Source organism: Antedon mediterranea, chromosome 6 (assembly GCF_964355755.1).
Source record: "Antedon mediterranea chromosome 6, ecAntMedi1.1, whole genome shotgun sequence".
Classification (NCBI taxonomy): Eukaryota; Metazoa; Echinodermata; class Crinoidea; order Comatulida; family Antedonidae; genus Antedon; species Antedon mediterranea.
In genome coordinates this window covers 26,224,253-26,250,088 of record NC_092675.1, presented here as the reverse complement: position 1 = coordinate 26,250,088, position 25,836 = coordinate 26,224,253, and the positions used below count along the sequence as shown (strand labels likewise).

The window sequence follows — 25,836 nt, the reverse complement described above, 5'->3', positions numbered from 1 at the left end:
ATAGGATATAATAAAGTAATTTTATATTATATTTAACAAATAAAAATCCTTCAGGTCTAGCCTATTTTCATTATTTGGTTTTTAAAAATATTTACTACGTAGAATTTTCAATGTAGGCCTATAAATAACATTTATGTATGGGATAATGATGTTTGTTAGACCTATTTATTCATAATAATTTTTTTTTTATTTAACTACATTTTACCTCGGACAATCAACTTGATAAACGCATGCCTGCGGTCGTTCCGGTTACCATCTTGATACATCTCGTAAACGCCAGCATCACTGGTCTCTACTGGGTTAAAGGTCATGCTTTTTTCCGTCCCAATCTTTAGTTCAGTAGAGTCATTTTTCCTCCACACTAAATCACTGTTCAAGTATGTGTTGAATCTAATTGTGACGTCATCTTCAACATTTACAGTCACTGTGTTTTTAGAACCTGCTGGCGTTATTACGGCTGTTTTTATAAACAATTAGATACCACCACAATACAGTTAAATGCATGAAATGTTACTTTTTACAACCACCATTGTTAAGATCAAACTTTCCATAATAATAATAATCTTATATAAGTTATGAAAATGACTAATTGAGATGAAAAACACTCTCAGAAACTGAGTGAAGTGCTTGCCAAAATATGAGAAAAAAATTCGGTTTTTTCTATTTCTAAAGTTAATAAACCAATTTATATATAAAGTATATAAAGTATATACAGTACCTATTTACACCGAAAAATTCAGAACGATAACTTCAAAATTTTAGGCGCTATCATGCTAACATACAAACAAAGCAAGTATTATTTTGCAAAATTCTATTTTGCCAATAATAATGATTGAGAGATTGATTTAAAGTTGTGTCTATCTGTATAAAGAAAATGAAACATCTTACACTTCTAACCAATCCCAAGGAACAAAACAAAAATGAAACATCGTATTTTAATACTGTCGGTAATTGACACCTAGCTACGAAGGAAGGGAGATGTTGCAAATGATTATTGCAACAGAGAGTTACATTTTAAAATTAATACTGTAGAATAACAAGTGTTTTTATATTCAGCCGCCAACAACATAATCCAATATCATAACGTAGCGAAGAATAACAAATAGATAGTATAAGTATTAATATTGCCTTACCATTTTCTCTGATTTTTGAAGTTTGAACGATTGTGGTGGCGCCATCTTTCACTATCTTGCAATAATATACTCCCATGCCTACTGGATCTGTAACATACCTTCCATTCTGAATATCACTTGGCACGTCCCACGATGTTTCATTTAAACTTTCCCAACTCCTGACTCCAAATGATCTACCGTAACTCAAATTATAACTAGTGAATGTACTAGGAATGTAACATTGGTACCTATTGTTACCGCTGTTTTGAGGAGACAAATTCAAAACTGTTATATATCCATCATTTCCTGTAGTGGAAAAAAGTAGAAAATCATAATTTAAATTTGTTGAAAATATAAATAATATAATATGTAGCCCCAAGGAAATCCAGCGGAAATCGACGTAGTTTAGTTTTGCTAATTTTGACATGAAGTTCCTTAACGTGGGATATTCTGGGTTTTGTCAGTGTTACAGTATGTTGAATTTTTAATTAAAATAATAATTTAATTTGTATAACCTGCCTTCTTGTGAAATAACTTACCCAGACAGAAAACAACAACTTGGATGAAGATTAGAGCTGTAACAATCATACTTTTCTAAAATATAAGATATCCAAAATTATTTAGTATGAGTTACTCATATGGAGTATCCAAGTAGCACCAGGGAGGGTAACGCGTGCATTTAGTACGACAGCTTCAATAAAATAATATGATTTTTTTTCATAAACTACAATTTCATTATATCATCTGTGAGAATGAATTTATACAACGATGAGATTAAACTAAGTAAATGAATTACTGTTTATAGAAAACCACTGTAAATATTCCATCAACAAAGAAACATTAACAATGCATTTTGCAGTAACTTATTTTAGCAGCTCACTATGTCGGTCGGTCGGTCGGTTGGTCGGTAAACACTAACTTGAGCACGCGACTGCAGCGATGTATATGGCTTTGTTAGTATTGTAGTCCTAACAACGCAACACTTACACTTTGGCATCACCACTGTATCGTGGTCGTCCAAGTTTCTGTCTCTTACATTACCAACCACATGCGCGCCACACCACCAGATTTACAATCGTAATTAGGCCTATATTATCACATGATTCAAATTGCTTATTTGTTTAAATGGTGTTTTAAATTATTATACAATACTACCACGTACCCTGGGCTTTGTTGTTGAGATAATTAAGGATGCAAGGTCATCAATATATTGATATAAATAACACGATCATACCTTTCTATTCCTTTGACATTCAAATACAGTTTATCTCGAAAAGAAGCCAATCACTATCTTGAAAAGAAGCCAATTAGACTTGATTTTAAGATGGGCTTCTTGTCGAGATTACTTTTTCAAACCACAGATTAATAAATCTATCTTCCATGTTTGGATTTCTATAAAATCACATTAAGCACTCCATACTTACAATATTAGCTTCCAGAATAAATTTACCAATAATCCTACATCAATGGCTTACATCTAATAAATGAAAGAAGGAAGTACTTATGTTGTTATTATTATTATGAAGATGGAACAAATCAACCATGTGTGGTTATTTTTTAAATAAATACACAGTTGTTTAATTGTTCATGTTTTTGTAACCACTGCTGAATTGGCAAATATTATAATAATAAACATATTTGTTCTAAATTTACCCATTGATCCCGGAAGAGCATATCGGCTGACATGCGCAGTTACAGTCGGAAATGAAAATGATTTGTTGTCGTCAAAATCGAAGAAAATGGAACACGTTCATGTTCGCATGATTGTCACACACTTGAAACATGTGGGACTGGAAAATGATTCAACAGTGAAACTTTTAAATTAATTCTTACTAAACACTAAACGGCATTCGTACGGCACAGCATTTCCCCAATTAAATTACTATATTTATTTATTTACAGTACAATAGAAATGGCAACGGCAACTATCATTTCAGCACCTCTTGTTTAAGCCTGAGATTGTCAGGCTTGCTTCATTCATTCGAGTATCTTTGAACTCTAGTGACAATAAGAAAAAGCTCACAAAACAATCCATTCAAAGAGTTCAAATATACATACATTTATTTGCTTTTGAATAATATTATTATTCAAAAGCACCGCTATCTCAGAAAGCTAACAAATCTTACCCTAAATTTTAACCTTAAAACATTTTAAAAGTCAGAATTATATGAGGCTTTCAGTTACTAAAGCGGTTATATCCGCATTGCGTTTTTGTTTTGTTTGGAGTTCTTCTCCAATTGAGGCATCACTGCCTTCATGTAGACTAATTACAATGTCACTCTTTATAAGTAAATAAGCCTTCTTTATTACTGTTTCTTTTATTTATAAGTTCACATTGTATTTTTATGCGTTTCATTTTTTGATTTTAAGCGCATCTGTGCCAAGTATTTGTATTTTTAGCGTATGTATAACTGTTTCTCGTGAGTTTAACTAGATATTTAGATATTAAACTAATTATTTTCTTGAAAGTGCCTTCCAAGTATTACATTCCAAATAATATAATATGAAATAAAATACATAATTATTATTTCTATGAAATTAAAATGTGGTATAAATGTATGAATCTTTACCGTACTATAAATTTAAATATTTACAATTCATAAGCAAATCTATCCCTATATTATAATATTGGAAAACAATGGTGCATTAACTGAAACGTACGGAAATGTATATATATATATATTATCTGTAAATAATTATATATATATATATATATATATAAATCCAAAGGCAAATTACTGAAAAAAATGACAATGCTGTGGGTATCAGTGGCTGGATCTCAATGGAGATACAAAAATAAAAAGCGAAAAGCTAAATCATAAACAAATCAGGCAAAGAACATTAATTCTAAACCGCCCGGTGATATACTGAAATTTAATTAATTAATTTGAAACGATAACGATGAGGAAATCTGTGAGAATGAGAAAAAGTATATATATATTTAATGACTGTTTAATTTGATACAACGCAATTTTTCAATTCTTTGTTTATTTGTATTTTTGTTTCACTTTTATATGTGCAGTATGGAGAGCCAATTCGATAGTGCTTAGCACTCATGGGATGCTGCACCGCTATCATGTTTTATACGTTGTTATTTGTGCCTGAAAATTGAATAAAATAAAATAAAAGAAGTATTGGAATAGCGCTAGTTGGGTATTGGTAACAATATGACTATACTTTAATTAATGTAGGTTTGTTTTTCTTTTCTCTATTGTTGGAAAGTGTTTTTTTTTATAATAATATGAACACATTTTGATTCAGCATCTTAATTCACATATTACCATTTTGATCTTATTAGTTTACTTCAGTTTTAGGTTCTTGAGCATTTAACTCATTCACATAATCATTTTCATCGAGATCAGGTAATTCATAATCACTTTCTTGATTAGAGGAGATGCTGAAATAAAAAATATAATAGTAGTTAAATCTTAAATATAAACTTAACCATAACCATATTTTACCAAAATAATACAAAATTAATTTCCTATAAATTAACTACAATAACATAACCCTAACCGTGAATTTATTAATTCTCTTCGTTCCTTTTCTTTAAAGATCATTTGTATCTCATCGTAGTTGTACGACATGGCTTGGTATGCCGTCGTGCGTTATTCAAATAGGACTGTGCAGATGTGTACAACAATATATTGACATAAACAGGATAGCCGCGGTCGGCATGGAAAAAAGAGCTATATTGTCCATGTTGATCCCAAGTCGATCAATGGTGTTTTATACACATCACATTCAAGCTTCGGGAGCTTTGTCAGTGCAGGGAGTTGTAAAGTGGTCAGTGTATCCGTTTCAGGCGGAAACAGACGACCATGTCAACCGCAGTTACCAGTTTTTTTCCGATCTTCATCAAACAGGTGGTTCGTAGCAAACAAGCAGATAAGTATTGACAATAAATTAGGAATACGAAAGCATAAAAATATAAAATTGATTATAATTTCAGTTTTTAAAAACTGAAAATTCGAACCAGTCTATACCTAGTCTCGAATTAGGGTACTGGACGTTTGTTAGGTACGGTACAAAACAATCAGCCAACCCTAAAATGGTATACCGATATATCCAAAACGCTTGTTTTATCATTTCGATGGGTTGTTCTAATGCCATTTTGCATAAGTTGAACATTGGCATGGCTTATAATTAATTGCGCATGAAGCCACACCGAGCAAGATTGGCCCCGCTACAATTTAACTCGCGAGCTCATCAGTCGAGCGGATGCATTGTCGGAGAAAATGGTATTTTTTCCTCAACATTTCCCCTACGCGCCTTTGACAGGCCACGCAAGATTATGCACAACTTTATCGATTTTATCCACCATTTTGGAACCCCGATTGCGAGACAGGTTTGTGAAATGATTTGGTTTGTCCGCCTGAGTTGCCGTCCGCTCGGTTTGGCTTGCTCTTTCGCCAACACTTGGTTTCCTAAAAGGCATTTTGTAGCGCATGTGATTTTGCAAACAATAGTGAATACACTTACCATGTTTTGTAATACGAGGTGTTACCATCATTTGCATAATCCTGATAAGCCTGAAGTTCGTTTGACGAGTTTTCATCAGATTTACTTGAATTCTTACGTTGGGTATTGCTTTAAAAAAGTGATATATAATTCTTACATGTTGGTCTCTGCAGATTTTATATTTATTATTGGTTTTTTTATACACATTTTATAAAAAACCTATTTGTAATTGAATAAAAACAACAAATGTAATTTTAAGCATACAAATGCCATCATGTTTAAATGTGGAAAACGCAAATCATCTTATGGCCAACGAATAATTGTTAATCATTGGGCAACATAATGTAGTTTAACATATAATTAGAAATTATAATGTATTTTTTAAAACAATATAACAAGAATCATCTCACCATTGTGTTATCATAATAGTAAATAAGGTACCAATGCACACACCAGCTGCAACAGCGCCGCCAATTAAACTAGGACTTTTAAAAACAGATGTATTGACATTTTCTGAAACTACAGTAATGCAAATTTAAGTTTACTTATTAAAGTTTGATAGAGAAAAGTATTAAAATAATAGATAGATTTACTACTTGTTTAAGTTGTCTGGGTACAAACCACAGTGCCATTTTGTAAAATGTAACTTAAGTTTAACTTTTCATTACCATTCTCTTGTTTATTTGGACTTCCAACAGACATACTCTCACTGTCTTTATTAGAAACAGTAACCAAAATTACATAGCTGTCTACAACATCAATATCATCAATAGTCGGTTGGGTATTATTAGTGTGGTAAACCTTCTCATGATATTCTTCATTGCTGATCACCTTTAGGTAAACGTTGTACATTAATGTCTTACTGGGACATTTCAGTGGCTGGAATTCCAAGTTTTTCTAAAGTAAAACAGTAAAATAAAGTTTTACCGGTTTATAGTTTCTTTTAAAATATAATCAAACCACATGGTTTTCAGCAATGTGTATCCTTAGTTTAAGAACGGTAGTATACAGACGAATAGTTGAAGTTATCCGAAACATGTCTCACATAAAAAATATTTTAATGTTTTGTTATATAAAGTTACACGTCCTTTTGGTTTAGTTATCAAATAGTTCCAGTAATTTACCGTTATGTTTACTTTGAGAAACTTCACGTTCTTTAAAGGTAAATTTGATTTTAGTGTTTTTAATTGTAAGGATATTCGGTTTGAAGTTTAATATCGAGTTCATGTAGTGAAACATTAATTCTCTTTACACTTACTATCCATGACACTTCAAAACTTCCATTTGTTAAAACCCAGTGTTCTACCTTCTGAACCGGAAAAGGTCCTGTAAAAATACAATCGTGGAAAAATAGTTCACGATTAAAGTTAATCTATATTTTTAGCTATTTTTAAAAACTACATTTGTTAAAACCCAATATTCTACCTTCTGAACTGGAGAAGGTCCTGTAAAATTACAATCGTTGAAAACAAATAGTTCACGATTAAAGTGTATCCATATTTTGAGATATTTTAAAGAATTATTATATGTTTCAATTAAAGAATACATTTTTGCTTTAATCATTGTAAGTAAGTAACAAACATTACTTCCGCATTGCGTTTTTGTTCGGAGTTCCTTTTCCCCAATTGGTCCTTCTCCTCCTTCACCAGGTCTCACAGCAGAAACAGCAAAAGTGTATTCTGTATCCCACATCAACCCATTAACAGTGCCTGATGTATTATTTTGATATAAACCTTTCTTCCAATCGGTCGTATTGCTCAGTTTGTGGTATAAAAAGTATCCAACAACTGGACCATCTCCATCGTCAGTATTGTTGTTCCATTCCGTCCATTCAATGGTGATAAAGGAGCTTGAAATATTAAGTACCGTCAAATTTCCGATATAGACAGGTACACCTTTTGAGGAATTCAATTATTCCGTAAATTTTTTATCTATAGAATATATCATGTTATGCATGATTAAGATAAGTATCAACTAAAATCGGTTATCACCATTGTCTCCAATCATTAAAAAATTCTAAATTCTACTTACGAAATATTTCTGGTATGATTACACTCTGAGCTAGAACACCTTCATGCGAGATTACACAATTGTATGTCGAATCCACATCAGCTATCACAGAAAATGTATATATCATTATATTCTGACCATCTTGCTTTGCTTCCAACGCTGTTGTAATGTTTTCAGTTACGTCATTATTCATCACTATAATCATAGTTTGAACTTTGTATGCATCAGTGTGATATACTGAACAGGATACCGATGTATTCTGGCCGTTATTTGCTGTTATAAATTTGGTATTCAGGATTCCTTTTCATTATAAAAATAGAGTGTATTTTACAGTATGTTAAGTTATAAACATCTATTTTTAAGTAAAATGTCATTGTTAGCTTACATGTGTTTAAACATTGTATGTCCGAATAAATAGTTCACCAATATACTAAATGCTTACCAATTTTACAATCGGGTTCAAGATAACTAGATGAACACGTTATGCAATTTCCAGTCAATCTTTCACATTCGTTACATACGTTGTTACATTCCATATCACAGTTTTCTCCGTAGAATTTGGGTTGACATTCTAATTAAATCATTTTAATGATTGTAATTATTATATTATAAGTTATTATTGTTATTTATTTATTATTATAAATTTGTAGAATGTTTGTTAAAACCTTACGAATTAATATAGAAACTGCGATATCTACAATAAGAATATGATCAATGTTAATATGTATTCTGCAATCAGCAATCATCAACACATTACTGAAGCTTTTAAAAAGTTAACCTTACTCTGGCAGTTAGATCCCGCCCATGGAAATGTACAAGAAGAATCTTCAATGCTAGTGCATCGTCCTGTATATCGATCACAACACCTTCTATTACAATGACAAGTTTGAGCACAATCTGCACCAAATGTACCGGGTGGACATTCTGAAAAATAGATACATAAAGAAAATAAGAGGTAATAGTAAAGAAAAGGTATAGAAGTAGGTTAAAAAATATTGTTATTGAAAATATATGAAAGTAGTGCATGGTAGTTAGATACGGGATATAAATGGACGTGTATATGACAATGAACTTTAATTATATTTTAGACCTAACTTCTTTAAAATAAAAACTACTTCTTTAAAAAAATATTTAAAACCGTCTGTGTACCTGCTTCACATGAAATGCCTTTAAACCCGCTTACACAGCTACAACCATATGGGTCAGGTAAGCAAAACTGATAGTTTCTGCACGCATAATCTAGATTCCTTGAAGTACAACGATTTTCGCAATTCCAACCATGTGTATTGGCACCGCATTCTACGTAATAAATGTTAAAAGAAAGGCAGAAAAAAGAATAAACAAACAAAACATTTATAGTTGATTTTTTTATTGGTTTTACAGTTTTACAATGGTACAAAAAGGTGTCCTCTTAATTATTGTGTTGTGCTAACAATTTTATTTCAGTTTATATAATAAGTTCTTACCATTTTCACACGTGGGTCCCTTAAATCCAGGTGCACAGATACATATTCCTGTTTTATCATCACATACGCCTCCATTATAGCAGTATTCACAATCGCCAGTGCAGTCAGGTGGACCCCATTTGTGACGTGGACAGGCTAAAAAAAAATCGCACACAATTTTATGATTTCATTATCATTTAAAAACAGTAGACAAATACTCACTGTCAGAGGTATCAATGAACATACGAAGACAATTTGTATATAATATTTATCAGGGTATTATCAGTATTTTGCCGTTGGTAGTAGGCCTACAATTTACGCTAGTATTTTCATTAACTGTATATAGCTATACCTCGTACAATCAACTTGATAAACGCATGCCTACGATCTGCCCGTTTACCATTTTCATGCATCTCATAAACCCCGGCATCGCTGGTGTTTACCCTGTTAAACGTCATCACGTCATTCCAATTTTAATTGCATTAGATCCATCTTTTCTCCACAATAAAGTATTGTTTATATCTGTGTTGAATCCTATTGTGATATCATCACCAACATTTACAGTTACTGTGCTTTTAGAATCTTCGGGCGTTATTAAGGCTGTTAAATAAGATATGTTACATTTCAATACAAAGACTTTATTTCAAAAAATCTAAAAATTGCTTAAAACATTACTTTCATCTATTAAACTTTATAAAAGAAATAGTCAAATCCAAATATTAATTTTATTAATCTTAACTAAACCTACCGTAAGCTACCGTAGGTCTGCTTAGAGTTTAAATCGTAAGTATTGAAAGAATCTAACTTAGATTGTAGTAACAATATGTCGGTCGGTTAACATTATTAGTATGTTTTTATGTATATGCATTAAACCCTAGTCTGGGTTCCAGACGGAGTTTTGTCTTAATTTTAGTAAAAAAATAAATATTTTTGCACATATTGCGTTTCATACGTATATTACTTTGGATATTTTCAGACAAAAATCGAAATAAAAAAATAAATAAATAAAAAAGACAATGAATACAGACTTTGGGCAAGTCTAATTAAACCCATTCAATGTTAGTAAATGTAGTAGGTGTGTAACATTGGTATAGTTGTTAACTGTCAGTTTGTGGATTTATATTCAAAACTTTTATATATCCATCATTTCTTGAATCACAAAATAAATAGTTAAATATTACAGTATAATACACACATATAAATACATATAAAGATATTTGTCAGCGGATCTATAGAGCCTATTAATCCAGGTGCTAAAATGTACGGTGGTAGAATAAACGTAACAAACATCATGTGACTAACTTATTGCTATTCATTTCATTTCCTTACCAGTTGCATGTATTCTTATAGTTTGAACAATTGTAGTGACGTCATCTTTTACTATCTTACAATAGTATACTCCCATGCCTACTGCTTCATCAACGACATACTTACGATCACCTCGCGGCACGTCGGTCCACGACATTTCATTTATACTTTCCCAACTCTTGACTTTAAATGATCTACCGTAACTCAAACTGTAGTTAGTAAATGTAGTAGGAGTGTAACATTGGTATAGTTGGTAACTGTTGGTTTGTGGATTTATATTCAAAACTGTTATATATCCATCATTTCCTGAATCACAAAATAAATAGTTAAATATTACAGTATAATACACACATATAAATACGGACATTTTTTAAAGAATCTTGCATTTAAACTTTCAAATTCATCAAATGGGCCGTGGCGTTTAGGAGAATATAAATACAAATAATTTCAAATTAAGTTTTTTACACGAAATGTAAACACATTTATTCCGCCTCAAAACACATAGGAAAATACAACAATGACATAATACAATAGAAAGCTACAGATTTTGAGACGAAATTAATAAATGAACCCGAACATGGATGGATCTTGCAATGTGTCCTAGTAATATTTTCTAAATTACACTATAATTACATCCATCATCACAAATAAACCAATATTTCACACAGCCTAGTTGTGTAACATTATGATTCAAGCCAAATTCTTCCATGACGCCTTGTTTCAATTTAGGCCTATTTAGTGGAGATCATTTAATAAATAGCTTCACATTGTTTTTGTCTTATGTGGGTTCATCATCAATTCATCAATTTTCAAATATAGTTATTTATACATATTTGTTCTAACATTGTATTTTTGTTATCATCGGTTTACAAACATGATTTTTGTTGTAATTACATCAAAAACTCACTAAACACACATCTATTCAAAGATATTATATAAATGCACTTGCAAAATAATCAATCCTTTACAAGTAAATTCATAACTTACCCAAACTGAAATAACATTGAAGCAAGATCAGAAGTAGGCCTATAACAATCATGCTTTTCTAGAAATGAAAATAAAAAGAGAAATATTGAGGCGAATATAATTTTTACTTTTTTTTTAATGAACGAAAAACAAAGACTATTATGCAATATTTCTTTCTTTTCTTCGTTGTTTTTTTAACACGGAATTTCTGTTTATTACGAATCTTCATTAAATCAGAGAAGAGTGGAATTAAACTCTTACTGATTAGATAATTTTTCTTGAAGATTAAACAATTTTATTAGATAAAACCGAGAAAATCTCGAAATACAACAAAACATCAATATTACTTTACATAGGAATACATTACGGAATTTTTTTTTTTTTAATGTACCGTACCATGCATGGTATCTGCATTTTTCAGTAATTAAGGCAGAATATATAAAAAAAGGGAACATCAGACAAAAATAATTATTACTATAAGATAAAATTAACATTGTGAATACTTACAGTTAATTTGTTATGCAAATTATGACCACAAATGAACTTAAGATATTATGCTATTTAGCAAAGCAATACTTAATAGTTCCGCTGATTGACTCAAAAGAGGAAATAAGGCTCATGTTTACCAAACATTTCACGGGTGATCTTAGGCCTACATTTGCAAAAGAATAACGAACAAACAAATACTCACCGAGCAGCAGTAAACTATCATTGTATTTAAATTCTTTTATATTTGTTTGATGCTATTCCAAGGGAGGTAATAAAGTTGAAAGAGAAGAAAAGAAAAGTACGAATGCTTTGATTATAATTAAAGAGGCCTGGTTTTAGGACTTATATTTTTATTTAAATATCTTTTACTTAAATATTTACCTTCCTGAAGTCATGTGAACTTTTTGCCATTCTTTGCTATGAACACTTTGTAAGTAGCCATTATAAGAATAACAAACACTTAAGTAGGCTTATAAATGTCGAATATTTTATTTTTTAATAATAGAATAATAGATAAATATATTGGTAGATAATATAATGATAATGATTAATCAAAAACAAAGAAATACGAATTACATCATTTTTCCTCTTTTGTTCAATGTTAAATACTTTTCATAAATCCACCTTCCTTATACTTCTTTCTAATACCTTTTCTTTTTTATACACTAATAAAATATATACGATAATTCGACTTTCTCTCTCCTCCTATCCTTTTGTTCGTCTCATTCATAATTCATTAATTCAATCTTTTATTTCGGAATCTCTGGTCCATAGAAAGTAAAAATTACATATAAATGAAATAAAATAAACAAAACTGATTACTACTACTCATCTCAGGATGGCATTCCACCTGGATGGCATTCCACCTAAAGATCATCTTCGACTTAACTAAGACGTTGCATATAATAATATAAAAACATTTTCGCTTGCATAGTCTACCGATCAGAGGCCATATATTGATTTTCTTAAAATAACAATTCATAAAAAGAAGGAATTCAACATTCCGTAAACATAAGGCTGGCACTGCAATGTCGAGGCCTTTGTAGCAACATTCTTAAACCATTATTGTAGCATACATGGAGAGATCGCAAGGTACCCTGATTATAGTTGCACCATAATGTAGCACAATACATAATTATTTACACAATATGTTATAAATAAAACACATTTTTAATAATAACATGTTTCAAATAATTTAAATTTTATTCAGAAAGAAAGTCATTGAAAAACAGAAACTAATGCAAAAATGTGAATTTTATCGAATAGGTAAATTATATACAGCAGATGACTTTTTAGGGAATCACATTAAAACTAAAATATGGAACTGTTCACATAAAGTCCCTAAATAAAAAAAAACAGAAAGAAAAACATTAGTATTATATATTATAGTAATTATTAATTTAAATGTTTTTAATATTTTAACTAAACCATTATATACCAATCTATATTATAAACGTGTTCGCCATCTTTTCTTACTCAATATATAATATACGTATTATCGTCATTTTAGTAAAGTCTGATTTCCCACACATAAATAAACATTGTCTGCAATCAAACAATGATTTCCATTTCCATTAATTACAGCATACACATTTAACCGTATTGTGTTTTGCTCAGTTTTGTAAATACCATCCTATACGGATGTCGATTAATTTACATAAAATGATTCTTCAGGATCATCATCAGGTAATGCATAAACACTTTCTTCAGTTGGGTTATCGCTGAAAATGAAATAATAGAAACATTAAAAGTCCCACTATTATTGTTATTTTAATTGCGACAACAATTAGGCGAGTGTAGCTGGCTGGCGAGCAGTTTGTTTACGCAGAACATAAATAAAGGATACACAGAATGATTGTAATTGAATCTTCTTTATGTATAACAGGATGATTTTAATCGAATCTTCCTTATATGAATACTGGCAATCGAAAAGCAACATAAATATAAATCCAAAGCAACATAAGGATACATCTAAAGCAACATAAATATAAATGCATTCACTGAATGTAAGTAAATTCCAGGTAAATAAAATGGTGTGCTGGTAACAAAACATGATCTGCCCTTACTGGGTGCACAGCTACAACTAACTTATAGTAGAACTAAGAACAAAAGAAACTGACTGCTCAATGCAGTAAACAACTGCTGGATAAAATAATATGCAAATTAGGCAATTAAACAAAAGAAACTTTAACTAAATACAAAGTTCTCTATAAACTTGCTGGAGCATTACTAGTGACTACATATGCAGTTACAGTTATATTATTGAAGTGCTATTTTTAGTATTTTGTAGCAGTACATTATAATACTATTAGCATACTATTTTGAAACCTACATAACTGTAATTCGTTTTTACAAAACTTGTTAAATGTTTACTGGGTTAGTGTTCTGGTGAAATAAATTAGATCAATGCACATATTTATACTTACCATGTTGAATATTCTATATTGTTACCCTCATTTTCATAATCGTAATAAACATGTAGCTCATTTGACGTTTTAACGTCAGACTTACTTAAATTCGGTCTTTCTTGATTTATACCACTTTGGAAAAAAAAAATAATTTTTGAAAATTAAATTTATATGTTTTTTTTTTGTTTTTGTATGTATCGTAATACTAAACTCATGGCAAAATAACTGACTGCAATTACTGAGGATAATTGTACTGTGCTTTCTATTATCAGAGTTTCAGTATTGTACTTATTGTTTATTTTGGGTTAATAAACTTCATTGAATTCATTAGTAGCTTATTTAGCCTAATGTGACAAATTCAATTGAAAGAAAAGCATACGAGAAAATTAAGTAAGTAATAACTTCAATTAATTAAATATTATAAAAGTAGCACCAAACAGAACTAGAGTAAACTCATATTTTTTAAACATTTAGTATAACAGATAAATATTAATTGATAGATACCTTGATGAAGAATCATTATTAATATTACCAGATTGGTGTTGAGCATGTGGATCATCACCAGAGTCTGACCTACACATATTTGTACGTATACGTTGTTTGCTTTAAAACAGAAACAAAACATTTACTACTATAATAAAAACAGACCTTTTAATTTCATATTTTATATTTGTAACGGAAACTGAAGTCATGTCACTCTCCTTTTTTTTCTACTACATAAAACAGGTTACAAAAATCTCATCCACAGACAATTAAAACTGATTTATTTAGACCAACATGTTGGAATCAGAAGCAAACGTATATTAGTTTTATTATTAAAAAGTAATTTCATTTTATAATATATTAAGATAAATAACCAACGGACACAACATAACAATAACAATATTTATTACTTTCAAAATTCTACTAGCTTACCCCAGCAATATCATAATAGTACTTAATACACCGATACAAACACCTGCAAACAAGGTACCACCAACTATGCCACCAGAATTACATGTATTTTCACATTCTGAAATGAATACATTTTAGTATACTGAACTCGTTATATAACAAACAATCAATTACAAAAATGCCAAGATTATAAAATATTGTTATTTAACAAACTAAGCTTTAAGTTTTTATTTTACCTACCATTTGTTAGTTCTGCTAAACTCTTAACAGATATACTCTCGCTGTCCTTATTCGACACAGTTACTAAAATATCATAGCTGTCAGAAAATGCAATATTATCGATAGTAAGTAGATTGCTATGAGTCTGGTAAACCTCCTCACGATACCCTTCATTGTTGGCCACCTTTAGGTAAACGTTGTAGACAAATGTTTTACTGAAACATTTTAATGATTGGACATCGACTATTCCCTTGAAAAGATCAACATATATTTTTATTCTAATTGATGAATGATATTGCAAAATAAATGTTAGAATATGTATATATTATATAAACATGTATATATTATTACACATTTTATTCAAACGGTAAATACCAGAGTTTGTAATATATTCATTTTAAACTGTAGGGCCTATTGTAAAAAAAGTATAACAAAGTAGTGGTCATGTTAACAGACGACATGATAATGTCGTTAAAAATGAAGATTGTTATAATTGGCCTACTTACTATCCATGTAACTTCTACACTTTCAGATTCAGTTGTTAAAACTCTGTGTTTCACGTTCTGAACTGGAGAAGGCCCTGTAAAATAATTATCATTAGGCCTATGTGATTTATATGTAAATAGGCCTTTTATCAGTGAAATTGATTAGTTTAAATTATTAGTGATTAGTATTTTTAAAAGGTAAAATAATAATATTGTATGCCCTAATCAATCATAAAGTATGCCTAGCATACTGTATTGTAAAAAAACAACTACGATAAGTTTATACTGTAAATCTGTGTAGGCCTATTATGTAAGAAAATAAATATAACTCTCATGTATGTTTCTGAGCGTGCGCATAAAAATGTTTGACTTAAACGCGTGGAAACAAAAGTCCTCAATATTGTACGATTCAAGATTAGAAGAATATATAGTATTACAGTAGAATTATGTGTACATCATTTTATAAAATAACGACATAGAATGTTCTTTTTATTATCATAAGTAATAAGAGATGTAATCAATTAATTATAGGCCTACTTCCGCATAGAGTTTTAGCTGTGAGTCCTTTGTTTCCAATTTTCCCTTCTCCTCCTTCACCAGGTCTCACAGCAGAAACACCAAAAGTGTATTCTGTATCCCACATCAACTCACTAACATTGCCAGATAAAGAATTCTCATAAAATGTCTTCTTCCAATCATTTGTATTGCTCAGTTTGTGGTATAAAAAGTATCCAACAACTGGACCATCTCCATCATCAGTAGTGTTGTTCCATGCCATCCATTCAATGGCGATAAAGGAGCTTGAAACGTCAAGTATCGTTAGACTATCGTTATATACAGGTAAACCTTTTAAGAAAAAAATGATTATTCTTTCAATCCTTTTATATTACTATATATATTGAAGCCTACTCAAGCATGTTTAGTCACGTGCAACGCGACTCTACAGCTCACTGTGTCGGTTGGTCGGTCAGTCGGTCGGTGTGTCGGTAAACACTAACTTGAGCACGCGACTGCAGCCATGTATATGGCCTTGTTTGATCTACTTACGAAATATTTCTGAGAAGATAACACTCTGGGTTGATACACCCCCTTGCAAAGTTACACATATGTATACTGAATCATAATCAGCTATCACAGAAAATGTATGTGTCAATATATTTTGATCATCTCGTTTTGTTTCCAACGGTGTTGTGATATTTTCTGTGATGTCATCATTTATCACCATAATAATTGCTTCAATTTTGTACGCATCAGCATAATAAAATGAACAGGATGCAGTTGTACTATGGCCGTTATTTGCTGATATAAATGTTGTATTGAGGATTCCTGTGTAAATAAAGATACAACTATTGTTGTTATATTTAAACTTGGTTAAATAAAATATTTTATTTATTAACTTAAAATAAAATAGTTTGTGAAATTCAAATTCATTTATCATTACCATTTATCTATCTTCGATTGAACAAAATTTGAATAATTCTTCTCCGTAATTAAATGATTACTAATTACTTGATTTGATAAATTTAACTAAACACAAAACAAACAACAAATCACTGAAAACTATAGTTTCCCGTGTACTTATGTTAACGCTCTACAAAATTGGAAAGTAACGTAGGCCTCTAATATGAAACGAGATCGCAGAGAAAGAGTGAAATGATGAAAAAAGGTGAGTTTTGAGAGCAGATTTAAACATATTATAATATAATAGGTCTACTAGGTGTTGCTTGTTTGCTGTTGGTAAAATGAACAGAAACATTTTTTTTCTATGGAATTTAGCAAAAGAACCCCAGAGAAAGCCTGTGTATAAAGTTAAAAATCCAAACTAATCTGGTAGTTTTACTATCTTAAACAACTAATTGTTACAAATGCTTATGCCTATTTAATCTGTCTTACTTTGGCAGTTAGATCCCATCCATGGGTACGCACAAGACGAGTCTTGAGTGTCAGTGCATATTCCTGTATATCGATCACAACCACCTTGTTTACAATGACAAGTTTGAGCACAGTCTGCACCAAATGTACCTGGTGTGCATTCTGTTAAGTGTAAGTATTTTTTATAAATCGAAATAACAAATTTGGAGTAAAACGTGGTAGATTTCCATTAATGTACTTAAAATAGCAACGAATAATATACATTATACTATATTTTAAAATAATATTGTCTTGTAAATTTAAGATTGTTTCTACCTGTATCGCATTTCAATCCTTTGTAACCGGTAACACAGCTGCATCCATATGGATCAGGTAAACAAAACTGAAAATATCTACACCTATTAAGATCGAGTTTACTGGAACAAATGTTTTCACAATTCCAACCATGTTTATTCCCTCCGCATTCTACGTAAGGAAGGTGTAAGGTGTAATGTATTATTTGCTAATAAATAATAAAACCTGGCCATATAATTATTATTAAATACTACAATCAATGGTATTGCATTAATATGATTAACAAGTAGCTTTTAGATTCTAAAAAAGGCCTAATTCATACCACACTATTTACACTATACATCTATTTCCATGTCATATACTGTATTGAGCCCTTTTTAATTTATCAATGACAATAATATGGTGTTTACTGCACTCGTTGTTGTCCCTGTCTATAAACAAGAAACTATTGCCTGTTTCTCAAACTGCATACATAAAAAATAACATATGCATCTGTTGTCTGTGTTGATAAATTCAATGAGAGGGTCAGGTTGAGAGCACTTCGTTTTGTAGTAATTAGTCAGGTTTTTAAAAATGTATACATAATTTACTTTTTATGGACTAGAGATTCCGAAATAGAAGATTGAATGAATGAATAACCTATAGGCTATTGAGTATACGTTAAAGGTACTATTTCTATAATAATAGAAGAGCAGAGAATTGAATGTTTACTTTAAAATGCTTTTTACCGATTTCACACGTCGCTCCCTTAAATCCAGGTGCACAAATACATAATCCAGTTTTGTCATCACATATACCTCCATTATAGCAGTATTCACAGTCACCAGTGCAGTCAGGTGGATCCCATTTGTGATTAGGACACTCTAAAATAGTACAGAAAAAGCAAGTCATCATAACTTCAGTCTGGAAAGTTTGAAATCAAAATTTGTGATCATTAGACCAGGAAGATCCCTGCTTAGACCTAGTAGGTTTTTAAATCGTCATTAAAACTGAGGTTTTTTTTTAAATGTATTTAGGCCGAAATATTCATCGGGTAATCGTTACTTTTTTATAAAAGTATAGCTCTAATGCCTAATATTCCTAATGTTGACTTATTTATTATTATTATACGGCTTTATTTAGGATAGGCCTGATGTATAATAAAATATCGCTTATTTTTAAAAATCTGAATTCATTTTATTTTACTTTCTTATATAAATAATATAAACATGTTTATTCGTGAAAAGTGCTGATCACATTTTATTATTTTATATTTTTTGCGATTATTGACCTCGTACAATCAACTTGATAAACGAATGCATACGATCTTCTCGGGTACCACTCTGGTGCATTTCGTAAACTCCAGCATCACTGGTCTCTACTGGGTTAAAGGTCATGCTTTTTTCCGTTCCAATCTTTAATGGAGTAGACCCATCTTTCCTCCACACTAAAGTATTGTTGAAATCGGTGTAGAATCTAATTGTGACGTCATCTCCAACATTTACAGTTACTGTATTTTTAGAATTGTCAGGCGTTATTATGGCTATTTTGAAAAAAAATAAAGTAGTATTACATTTTAATATGATTAACTTTACAATCAAGCAGTTTTTAAATAAATAATTATTACTGTTTTACCACCCGATTCTGCTACTGTCCACAGGTGCTATCTGTAAAACTATAGCAAGTTATACACGTTGCTGTCTGCTATAAATGCTGTACTTTCAACACACGGTACACGGTCTGTAGCACAGTGTGTGTTGACAATTTACAATGATGTACAACCATAGGCAGGTTTTCGTACTTCCATGCAAGAATGGATAGGTGTTTTACGCCGCTTTTAGACTTTCTAGTCAATTATTGTTATTATTATACGAATTACGTTAGTCTAGTAGCTCATCTACCTTTTTAGCAGGGCATAATGAATATTGTAGCTAGGCTAGGCCTACTAGTCTAGCGGGAAATCAACCAATTATTTGGTTGGATACGAGTTTACGGTTACCCCTTAATTATACTATAGTATAACTTCCTTGTTATATTTTACAATATTTTCTTCATAATTCAACAATTTTTTTTCACAGCTAATTATCAAACTGAATCATCACACACCAAATCTCATGAAATCTCTAGTGTATTTCTCCAAGCTAATCCAGCTACATGGTATTGCCTTGAGGCTAAACTACACTGTATACTGGGTACTACCATCATTCCTGGCCCGTCAACCTGGACCACATTATGGTCCAACACAGTCGTGTACTACTGATTCCAAATAGTGAATTACATCCTGTGGTCAAGGATTTATTTGCACTTATGCTTATTTCCTCCAACATACAGAGTACGTAGGGCTTTTAATTTGCTTTTATACCTGTTAATTAAAAAATCGTTTATGCCTAATGTTGCATAAAGATCAAATTTAGACTGTAAATACTGGGATGATCACCCTAAATTTTCTTTTTCATTTAACAATTTTATATTTCACAGCCAGAAAAAAGCATACAGAGTTTTTTTTATTCATAACTGTTGAATTGCATCCCAATACATGGTACCTATTGGTATTATATCTATAAATATAAAGTACTCTCTTATACATAGATGTATCTCTCCAAACTACTCAACTACCTAATCTAATAATAGTACTAATAGCATACTACTGTACACTTTGTAGACAAGAAATAAGTTGTATCCACCTAGAGGACTTATGGTAGTACTGTACAGTCGATCGTCCTCTCACTGGCCTGGTCAACATAATCTATGCCTAGATTATTACAGTAATTAAAAAGTACATTATTACAGAGATTTTTTTTTTTTTTGCAGAAATCAAAGTTTAGTGTATAGAAAGCAGTAATCGTATTAAAAACTAAGCAGGTTGTACTGAACGCAAACTGGCAGGATATTTTGAATATTTTTTGTTCATTTTCCACGAACTGGAGACAAAGACATATTATGACCTTTTTATTTAAATTTATTTGGATAGACCTCCATGTAAATTCATTAATGGCTATATGATTGTTTTATATTTTAATAATGTGATAGTAGAAAACCATTGTGCATAATGAGGACTATGAATCTAATATTTACTTGCATTCTCATCTTTTTAACATTTTATTTATAATGCTGGTAATGAATTTACTATTGAAAAGGTCATGTTTCCACTTATCTCAAATGTTGGCACCCACCTCTAACCTTGGTAGAACTGACTGTGTTCTACATGAGTACATAGTAGTGTTTCCACAAGACTACTTCAACCTGGTAATTGAATAAATTTCATTGGTGTAACATTTAAACTAATTATCACCTTTAACATAAAGTATCCTCCTGAAACATGTATTTGTACTGTATTTCATCTAATATTCATTACTTAATACTAATTTATGTGATTTATGTCTAACTTCAGGAATGATCTGAGGCTAGAAGAACAAATTTCTGTACACATAAAAAAAATAAACCAATGTTTTCCTAATAATTTAACCCCTAGGTTGATAACTAACAAAGAAATTATTGAAATTATGTTCTCACAATATATAGGTGTACTCTATCTACATATGCATGCTGCTGTACTTGTTTTTAACCGCATAATGGCATTGAAAACAAGAATGTTTTATAATTATTATAGGTTATTTCCAAATATTAAAGGTCTAAAACAGAAACTAAATGTTACCAAACTATGTTTTTGAAAATCTCTATGATATAATAAAATAATATGAACATAATATTAAATTATATTATTTTTAAAAAAAATCTCTGTAATAATGTACTTTAATTACTGTAATAATCTAGGCGTAGAATATGTTGACCAGACCAGTGAGAGGACGATCGACTGTACAGTACTAACATAAGTCCTCTAGGTGGATACAACTTATTTCTTGTCTACAAAGTGTACAGGTAGTATGCTAATAGTACTATTATTAGATTAGGTAGTTGGAGTAGTTTGGAGAGATACATCTATTTATAAGAGAGTACTTTATTATTATAGATATAATACCAATAGGTACCATGTATTGGGATGCAATTCAACAGTTATGAATAAAAAAAAACCTGTATGCTTTTTTCTGGCTGTGAAATATAAAATTGTTAAATGAAAAAGAAAATTTAGGGTGATCATCCCAGTATTTACAGTCTAAATTTGATCTTTATGCAACAATAGGCATAAACGATTTTTTAATTAACAGGTATAAAAGCAAATTAAAAGCCCTACGTACTCTGTATGTTGGAGGAAATAAGCATAAGTGCAAATAAATCCTTGACCACAGGATGTAATTCACTATTTGGAATCAGTAGTACACGACTGTGTTGGACCATAATGTGATCCAGGTTGACGGGCCAGGAATGATGGTAGTGCCCAGTATACAGTGTAGTTTAGCCTCAAGGCAATACCATGTAGCTGGATTAGCTTGGAGAAATACACTAGAGATTTCATGTGATTTGGTGTGTGATGATTCAGTTTGATAATTAGCTGTGAACAAAAATTGTTGAATTATGAAGAAAATATTGTAAAATATAACAAGGAAGTTATACTATAGTATAATTAAGGGGTAACCGTAAAATATATTATAATAATAAATGCAATGGGAATTACTATTACTACTAATATTATGTATACAATACAATATTACAGTTAAATTCATAGGTCGATATTATTTTATTATTATAAGGAAATCTGTTTTAGAATGAGAAAAAACCGTCCCAACCTAGATTTGAACCCAGCTATCAATAAAGCTATAAAGCTATTGGTACGAGTTGACCAATTATTTGGGTACGAGTTTTCCAAGTTTGGTACGAGTTGACATGGGTACGTTACGGATTGACCAGCACCCTAGAATACGGATAAAGATCAACCCGTACCCCCATGCCGACTCGTTCTCATCCCATGGTAGAATACTACTTACATGTTAGTTTAGCTTAGCTGGGCTAACCTACCTCACCTCTCACATGCCCTCCGGAAAAAACGCGACCGAAATTACTGGAACCCTACCCTAGCCTACTAGACCTAGATAGTAGTGATCCGTAGTACCATGGAACTATAATAAATGGTAGACGTACTATATGTGTAGTATATGTTAACATTTCTGGCTCTACGAGGCCTTTTTATGCTCATAGGATGGCTTTTTTGGGCGTCCCAATGTAGACCTATGCCTATAGCTAGGACAGATTTCCCATTCCTGCAGGCCTGTAGCCTATGCTCTAGTAGGGCGGCCGGGTGTACTCTGGTCGATTCACCCCTGGTCGACTCGTACCCATGCCAACTCGTACTTAACCTCCTACCCTAAACTCGTATCCAACCAAATAATTGGTTGATTTCCCGCTAGACTAGTAGGCCTAGCCTAGCTACAATATTCATTATGCCCTGCTAAAAAGGTAGATGAGCTACTAGACTAATTACGTAATTCGTATAATAATAACAATAATTGACTAGAAGGCCTAAAAGCGGCGGAAAACACCTATCCATTCTTGCATGGCAGTACGAAAACCTGCCTATGGTTGTACATCATTGTAAATTGTCAACACACACTGTGCTACAGACAGTGTACCGTGTGTTAAAAGTACAGCATTTATAGCAGACAGCAACGTGTATAACTTGCTATAGTTTTACAGATAGCACCTGTGGACAGTAGCAGAATCGGGTGGTTTTACAGTCGTAAGTAAAAGAAATTATAAACATTATTGCCTTACCATCATCTCTTATTTTAGTAGTTTGAACAATTGTAGTGATTTCATTGTCTGCTATCTGGCAATAATATACTCCCATGCCTACATCATCAACTACGACATATCTTTCGTGCACCTTATCGCCTGGCACATTCCAGGACATTTCATTTACACTTTCAATATTCTCTACTGCAAATGATCTCCCGTAGCTTAAATTATAACCAGTGAACACGGTAGGAACGTAACATTGGTACACTTGATTATCGTTGCTTTGTGGATATATATTCAAGACTGTTATATACCCTTCTTTTCCTAAAAGATACAATATACTATTGGTATAAATAAATATTCTTTATTAATTTTATTAACTTTGTGATAGATGATAGTGAGTAAAAAGGCGATGTTTGTTATTATGAATAAACTAAGCTAACGTGTGTGATATGAAAATGCACCGGTACATTATAAAATCATTAAAATGAAATTTTTTTAATTGAATAATCATGAAAAACATAAATTATCGATTGACATTTATTGAAAAATAAACAGATTATCGTATTTTTGTAATTTGTTTAATCTGCATCCTTCTTCTTAGTCGTTTGGATCTATCTCTATGATCTAACTTACCCAGGCAGCAACAAATACATTGAAGCAAGATTGTAACACTAACAAGCATACTTTTCTAAAATAAAAGTAAAATAAAAGTACATTATACATTTAATATTTATTTTTAACAATATTTTTGCATTTCTTATTGTAACAAAATAAAACAAATTTTAAAAGGAAATTAGTCTCGTTCGCCATGTCTACATTTTCGTTCGGTCTAGAGAAAGATCACCACTGTAGCTATGGAGTGGGGCTGTTTTCTTTAGCCTAAGGTTTATAAATCCCCAAAACGAACTCCTTACAGGCCATTAAAAGAGAAAAATTAAATAAAATTAATATAAAATAAAATATAAAAAATATTACTCACAGAGTTCATTTTTCAGAAGTTATTCAAACTTGGCCGTTCTTTCCTGATAAGGAAGTAGCATTTATTATATTTTAAGGGGGCTCAACCAAGCTAATAAGTAATGGGTTTGGCAAAAACAACAATGAAATAATTCTAAAAAATACCTAGTGCGTATAGAGCAAATGAACAGACTTTCAAACAATTGAATAACAGCAATTCATCTTTCATTTCAATTGTGTCTAAATATAATACATATGCTGACAATGATGATGCAATAATAAACAGTATATGATATAGAATAATAATAATATCCTAAGAATGCTTCCCCCTGCTAAATTATGATAAGGGAATGAACTATTGAGGGTTTTGACTACCGAAGGGAGGCGCATCAGGATGATGTTTTCAAACCTGATCAGTGTTGGTGCATACTCCTGGTAAACTGGTTGATCATTTTGTACTGAACGTTCTGATCATTTGACGTATCATTCTTGTTGTAAATGTAGTAGTTGACACACATTGTTTAAACAATGCTCTTCTATAGCTAGTTTCAATCCATCCCACTGTAAACCTTTCTATGTAGTCTTAGTAGGTTCCCATGTACCCATGGGGTATATTTTATAATGTGTTTTTTTATAATCCCAGTTATTTCTAGTAACCAGATCAGGTAGTTAACATTTTCAAGTCGTGTCCTATGTGGTTGTTTTTTTTCTCATTTAGTCGGCCATGTATGTTGGTTTTAACAAAGAAACATTTTTTTCGCATTTCTCAGGAACCAGAGGTCGTAGAAATATAATTTCGGTACCAAAGTACTCAGAATATATGTTTGTATACACTCTAATGACATTTTTTCGTATAAAATTACGGAAAGTAGGATTTTTGACCTATGACCTTGTGTCTTGTGTCCATATCGTAATAGAAACTTTATTTTAGTCTCAAATGCAGAATACCCACATATATATTTATGGTAATGCAAACGTTCGGCCAAAAATGACTGGAAATGATATGTTTGACATTTTACATAATTTCATTTAAATGTTTATACAATTTTGCTCGTATTTTGGTGCATTTGCAGTTCTCGATAACTAACTAACATACATATAAATATAATTTTTGTGCCAAAGTACTCTCGATATTCATTTTTATATGCATTCTAATGGCAATTTTTCGTAAAACCGATTGTCATAGAAACCTGGTTTTAGTCTCAAATTGTTCAGAATACCCATATTTATATTGTTGATCTTTATTTTTATATAATACACTAGGATATTACTTGTTCATGGAGTAATTACTATTACTCTATGC

General features: G+C 31.2%; 3 protein-coding genes across 3 annotated transcripts; all 3 read right to left on the bottom strand.

Moving 5' to 3' along the window:
• Nucleotides 1-194: 194 nt before the first annotated feature.
• LOC140052541 (uncharacterized) lies at nt 195-1,716 on the bottom strand. Its single transcript, XM_072098150.1, has 3 exons — nt 1,652-1,716; nt 1,134-1,418; nt 195-457 (listed from the first exon to the last, which is right to left on the bottom strand). The coding sequence occupies exons 1-3, from the start codon at nt 1,698-1,700 to the stop codon at nt 195-197; spliced, it is 597 nt and encodes a 198-aa protein (XP_071954251.1). The 5' UTR covers nt 1,701-1,716.
• Nucleotides 1,717-3,843: 2,127 nt separating this feature from the next.
• LOC140051617 (angiopoietin-1 receptor-like) lies at nt 3,844-9,449 on the bottom strand. The gene is made up of 12 exons (XM_072096890.1): nt 9,381-9,449; nt 9,050-9,184; nt 8,733-8,882; nt 8,367-8,507; nt 8,026-8,154; nt 7,605-7,883; nt 7,160-7,468; nt 6,832-6,899; nt 6,242-6,470; nt 5,984-6,092; nt 5,595-5,702; nt 3,844-4,509 (listed from the first exon to the last, which is right to left on the bottom strand). Exons 1-12 carry the CDS (start codon nt 9,439-9,441, stop codon nt 4,407-4,409), a joined length of 1,821 nt encoding a protein of 606 aa, XP_071952991.1. The 5' UTR covers nt 9,442-9,449; the 3' UTR covers nt 3,844-4,406.
• A 2,904-nt stretch (nt 9,450-12,353) lies between these two features.
• On the bottom strand, nt 12,354-23,892 carry LOC140051613 (angiopoietin-1 receptor-like). The gene is made up of 13 exons (XM_072096884.1): nt 23,610-23,892; nt 19,234-19,485; nt 18,692-18,826; nt 17,985-18,134; nt 17,691-17,831; nt 16,845-17,123; nt 16,335-16,643; nt 15,819-15,892; nt 15,334-15,562; nt 15,115-15,211; nt 14,704-14,802; nt 14,218-14,331; nt 12,354-13,512 (listed from the first exon to the last, which is right to left on the bottom strand). The coding sequence occupies exons 1-13, from the start codon at nt 23,746-23,748 to the stop codon at nt 13,440-13,442; spliced, it is 2,091 nt and encodes a 696-aa protein (XP_071952985.1). The 5' UTR covers nt 23,749-23,892; the 3' UTR covers nt 12,354-13,439.
• Between the last annotated feature and the right edge of the window lie 1,944 nt (nt 23,893-25,836).

Coding starts and splice junctions, on each gene's coding strand:
- LOC140052541 (XM_072098150.1), bottom strand. CDS start 1,700: ATGATTGTTACAGCTCTAATCTTCATCCAAGTTGTTGTTTTCTGTCTG. Junction 1,419..1,651: donor AGTTGTTGTTTTCTGTCTGG/GTAAGTTATTTC, acceptor TTTCCACTACAG/GAAATGATGGATATATAACA. Junction 458..1,133: donor TTCAAAAATCAGAGAAAATG/GTAAGGCAATAT, acceptor TTATAAAAACAG/CCGTAATAACGCCAGCAGGT.
- LOC140051617 (XM_072096890.1), bottom strand. CDS start 9,441: ATGCATGAAAATGGTAAACGGGCAGATCGTAGGCATGCGTTTATCAAG. Junction 6,093..6,241: donor TCCAAATAAACAAGAGAATG/GTAATGAAAAGT, acceptor GCATTACTGTAG/TTTCAGAAAATGTCAATACA. Junction 5,703..5,983: donor ACTATTATGATAACACAATG/GTGAGATGATTC, acceptor ACTTTTTTAAAG/CAATACCCAACGTAAGAATT.
- LOC140051613 (XM_072096884.1), bottom strand. CDS start 23,748: ATGTCCTGGAATGTGCCAGGCGATAAGGTGCACGAAAGATATGTCGTA. Junction 18,827..19,233: donor TATCAAGTTGATTGTACGAG/GTCAATAATCGC, acceptor GTACTATTTTAG/AGTGTCCTAATCACAAATGG. Junction 14,332..14,703: donor AATAATGATTCTTCATCAAG/GTATCTATCAAT, acceptor TTTTTTCCAAAG/TGGTATAAATCAAGAAAGAC.